General features: G+C 56.6%; 1 protein-coding gene across 1 annotated transcript in view; it reads left to right on the top strand.

The window, feature by feature from the left end:
* Window positions 1-3,249, top strand: part of ONECUT2 (one cut homeobox 2) — a 13,404-nt gene extending 10,155 nt beyond the window's left edge. The window contains exon 2 of the mRNA XM_033511491.1: window positions 441-3,249. Coding sequence (XP_033367382.1) covers window positions 441-727 — 287 coding nt within the window. The 3' untranslated portion in view covers window positions 728-3,249. The remainder of the gene's footprint in view (window positions 1-440) is intronic.
* The last annotated feature ends 1,002 nt before the right edge of the window (window positions 3,250-4,251 follow it).

Raw genomic sequence — 4,251 nt, 5'->3', positions numbered from 1 at the left:
GGTGCCCTGGGGCCAGGCCCTGGGAAGGGGGACAGGAGCACCCCGGGAAGGGGGACAGTTGTGGGAGCAGTGCCCTGGGGCGGTGGCACTGCAGGAGCAGCCGAGCCAGAGCCTGACCCCTCGCTGGAACCCCCAGCAGCTCCACGGTGGCTTTTCCCCTCAGTGCTCACACAAAGCTGCTGCTAGCGGAACTCTGTCTGGGGTTCGCTTTGGGCTGTTTAAAGAGACAAATCCAACTGCTATTCCTGGCTGTTGAGGTTTTGGGGATGGAAAAGCAACGGGGCTCTCTGGATTCCTGCGGGAGCCCCGCGGTCAGAGCGGTGCTGGCTTGGCCGGTGACACTCACCCCCACCGTGTGACAGTGCCCGCCATCGAGTGGCTCGTGGGGTCTGTGGGCACCACCCTGACGCTTTCTCTCTGTCTCTGCCACCCCCTCCCAGCCTGCAAACGCAAAGAGCAAGAGCCCAACAAAGAGCGGAACAACTCCCAGAAGAAATCCCGCCTGGTTTTCACGGACCTCCAGCGCCGAACGCTTTTCGCCATCTTCAAGGAGAACAAGCGTCCCTCCAAAGAAATGCAGATCACCATCTCCCAGCAGCTGGGCCTGGAGCTCACCACCGTCAGCAACTTCTTCATGAACGCGCGCCGGCGCAGCCTGGAGAAGTGGCAGGACGACCTGAGCTCCGGGGGCTCGTCCTCGGCGCCCAGCACCTGCAGCAAGGCGTGAGGGCGCGGCGCGGCGCAGAGAGCGGCTTCGCGGCAGGGCCCCTCGCTGGGGACTTAAAGCACAATCCCCCCGCAACCAAGCCCGGCCCAGCTGGTCCCGAGGACATCCCTACGGCTTCTGGCCGGTCTCGGCAGGCGCAGGCTCCACTCCAACCTCTCTCCACACCGTACTATGCTCAGGACAGGCGAAGCAGGTCTGAAACGTAGGGGAGTCGTTCTTGAGGCAGGTTTCTCCTGAGCCCCAGGTCCCCGTGGCCTCCCGTGCCCGGCGCCTGCCGTGTGCTGGCCGCACCGCCCTGCGGCCACCACAACGGAGCACAAAGTCACATACTAAAAACCCAAGACCCTGCTTTTAAACTCAGGCATGGTTTTGTTAAGTGTTTTAGGGGAAAAAAAAAAAAATCAGATTTAAAGTTTTTTGGTTTTTTTTTTGGTTGGTTTTTTAGTTGAAGTGAATCAGCTTGTTCTTGGATCAGAAAAGTTCAGTTCTCTTGAGCTCAGAGTATCAAGCACAAAGCCGTGGTGCGGCCCTGGGCTGTGCCAGCTGCAGCCTGACATCCCGGGAACAGCGGAGGCGGCGCGAGCCTCACGCACAGCTGGCAGCTCCTCACAAGCTCTGTGCTTGTACCTAATGCACACTCAGGAGGTCGATGGAACTGCTACAGCTCACGGGGCGAACACAATGCTTCGGAAGATCTAGATTAATTCACATTGTTACATCCTTTTTACTTTCTGGGAATATGGTTTCTCCTCGGCAACGGCCGCTACCGAAGCCTTTTGAGCGCTCCGTGTATTTTTGTTCATTTTATCAGTATTTTATGGTACTTTCAAGCAGGAAAAGAAAAAGAAACAAGCCCTTCAGATGCCACCGACCGTTCCAGATGTGCCGCGTTTAGCTCTATCGCATCCCCAAGTTCCTTTTCCCTGCCGGCTCCCCGAGCCAGCAGGAACACAGCACACCAAAGAGACAGGATTTCTGCAAGCCAAAGATGTTTATAACTTGCCATTTCTCTTTGTGATGGCTGGTGCGGGCGGTTGGCTGGCGCTGGGGAAGCCTGGCGAGCTCCGAGCCGTCTCTCCAGCTCCGTGCAGCGGAGCCGCCCTGGCGGCGGCGCAGCGGCCGCTGGCCCCGAGCGGCCCGGCACGGCCGTGCTCCGCTGCAGACACTTGAGACTTTTTTATGTACTACTTAATCGAAACCAAAGAAACGTTTTCTGCACCTACTTCTTCTGCAACGAACTGTTCCATTGAAAGATAAAATATAAAATAAAAAAAAAAACCAAGGAAGCATGTCAGGAAACAAAGGAGTCCCACACTGTGTTCTACAGACATCTTGGACATTTTCGGAAGCAGATCTCAAAGAAAGGGTTGACAAGAATGAGAACAAAGCAAAGCCAGTACAATTGCTGCTTCATTTGACAACTCAAGTCATCTTATAAAGTTGAAGATTGTCTTTAATTTGTGCCTATGCAGTTTTTTCAAAAGAACAAGGAACAGAGCAACCAAAACCTCAACAGCTACCATACCAAAGATGAGGATTCTCACCACTTGTGTTTGGGTTTGTTTCTCCTCTTGCACGACTAATGCACATAACCCACCGATCTCTGGACGCCGCTGGTGAGTCTTGGCACAGCCAGAAGGGTGGGTTTATTTCTGCTCTCCCCGCTCCTGCCCCTCACACATCTCTCCAGAGCCGGGGGACTCCGGTGCGGGGTGTTGGGACGCTAGGCCGTGCGTGTGCTCCCTGCAGGAAGCGCGCGTGGCTCGGCCGTGCCTCGTGTGTTGGTCTGCTGTGTGTCTGGGCTGTGAACAGCCCCTCTCCCGAGCGTGGTGTCGGTGCCGTGACCTCCACCCTTCTTTCTCTTGCCCAGGGCTAAAGCTTGCAATATGTGTGTGTTCCTTCCCATCCGTGTCACTGTGAGGGCTGAGCCTGGCTCCAAACCTGCTCCTGCCACAAACCCGACCGTTCAGCAGCTCGTGGGGCACTTCAGGAGCTGCTCCTGAGCCTCTTCATGTTTGATCCGGATCATGACTTGTCCAGATTTATCCTCAGAGCCGGAGCACACCTTGCTCCTCTCTGTTTAAACCAGGGCTTCATCTGAACTGCTCCACAGAACTGCTGTGGTCGCTTCCCAACCACTCAAAACGGAACAAAAAATCAAAAGGCCTCGTCTGCTCAGGACGGGAAAAGCTTCTGGAAAGCAAATTCAGGATCCTCACAGCTGACTTGACAGCATGTGCCTGCTGTGGGAATCAAAGGATCCTTTGGCAGAGCTTTCCAGGCAGATCCCAAAGAGATCTGGAGAATCCTTGTAGCCAGACACAGAATAGAGTCACCAAGAAAGGGTCCCAGTCTGAGCTGGTGTGTTCTGAGGGCTGCTCACCCAAATGCCGGGTATCTGAGTGCGGAGTTTGGAGCCGGCAGGCTGCGGAGCAGGGCCCAGCCGAGGTGATGTGGTCATTCTGGAGTTTCATTCCCACCCAAGTGTCCATCAGAGCAGCCCCTGGTGCGTTTGGAACACAGGGGAGCTGTGCTGGAAGTGTCCCCCTGCAGTCTGCAGTGCTGGGGGATGACCCAGGAGCACTGAAAACGCCGGTGCTCACTCCTCCCCTCCCCTGCCTGCAGTGAGAGGAGTGTTTTGTGTCCTGGGCATCCTCTGAGCGTGTGGCACTCCTCGGGGGTCTCAGCTCACCTGGGGGACACCCAGAGTGCCTCCCACCTGCCCCAGAGGCAGAGCTGCCCACGGCTTCTGGTGAAGCCTGGAGCAAAGACCTGCGCGTTTTGCTGCTGCTCAGAGCTCGTCTGACAGTCCCAGCAAAGGGAGTTCAGATCAGGTACCGAATTCCTCACACATTTCTGCTCAGAGAAGTTCTCTCCAAATCGTGGAAGCGTTTGTTAGGTGACACTGCAGACCAGCAACACGCACCAGGCTTCTCTGGGCTGGGGCCTCGAGTCTGCCGAGTCACCATCCATTTTCACCCCGAAATCCCACCGCATTTTTAATCCCTGCATCTCTCTCGTGACGTCTTCCATTTCAGTGTCTGCTCCCCGAGGTTTTTATGTAGCAGCTCCCCCGAGGAGAGAGGGGAGAGGGGCCAGAGGCCGCGGTGCTGATCCTTGTCCATGCCCCAGCACACCCCACAACCGCGGCCAGCCGCGTGTCTGGGACGTGTGTGTGTGTCCATGGGTCCAGAGAGGGGACACTTCTGTGGGTCCACAGAGGGGACACTTCTGTGGGTCCACAGAGGGGACACTTCTGTGGGTCCACAGAGGGGACACTTCTGTGGGTCCACAGAGGAGACACTTCTGTGGGTCCAGAGGGGACACTTCTGTGGGTCCAGAGGGGACACTTCTGTGGGTCCACAGAGGAGACACTTCTGTGGGTCCAGAGGGGACACTTCTGTGGGTCCACAGAGGGGACACTTCTGTGGGTCCAGAGGGGACACTTCTGTGGGTCCAGAGAGGGGACACTTCTGTGGGTCCAGAGAGGGGACACTTCTGTGGGTCCAGAGATGGGACACTTC

The sequence above is a fragment of the Parus major genome, unplaced genomic scaffold, assembly GCF_001522545.3.
Source record: "Parus major isolate Abel unplaced genomic scaffold, Parus_major1.1 Scaffold258, whole genome shotgun sequence".
NCBI lineage: Eukaryota > Metazoa > Chordata > Aves > Passeriformes > Paridae > Parus > Parus major.
Note: the sequence above shows the minus strand (reverse complement) of the source record. Positions and strands in the feature narration are given on the sequence as shown.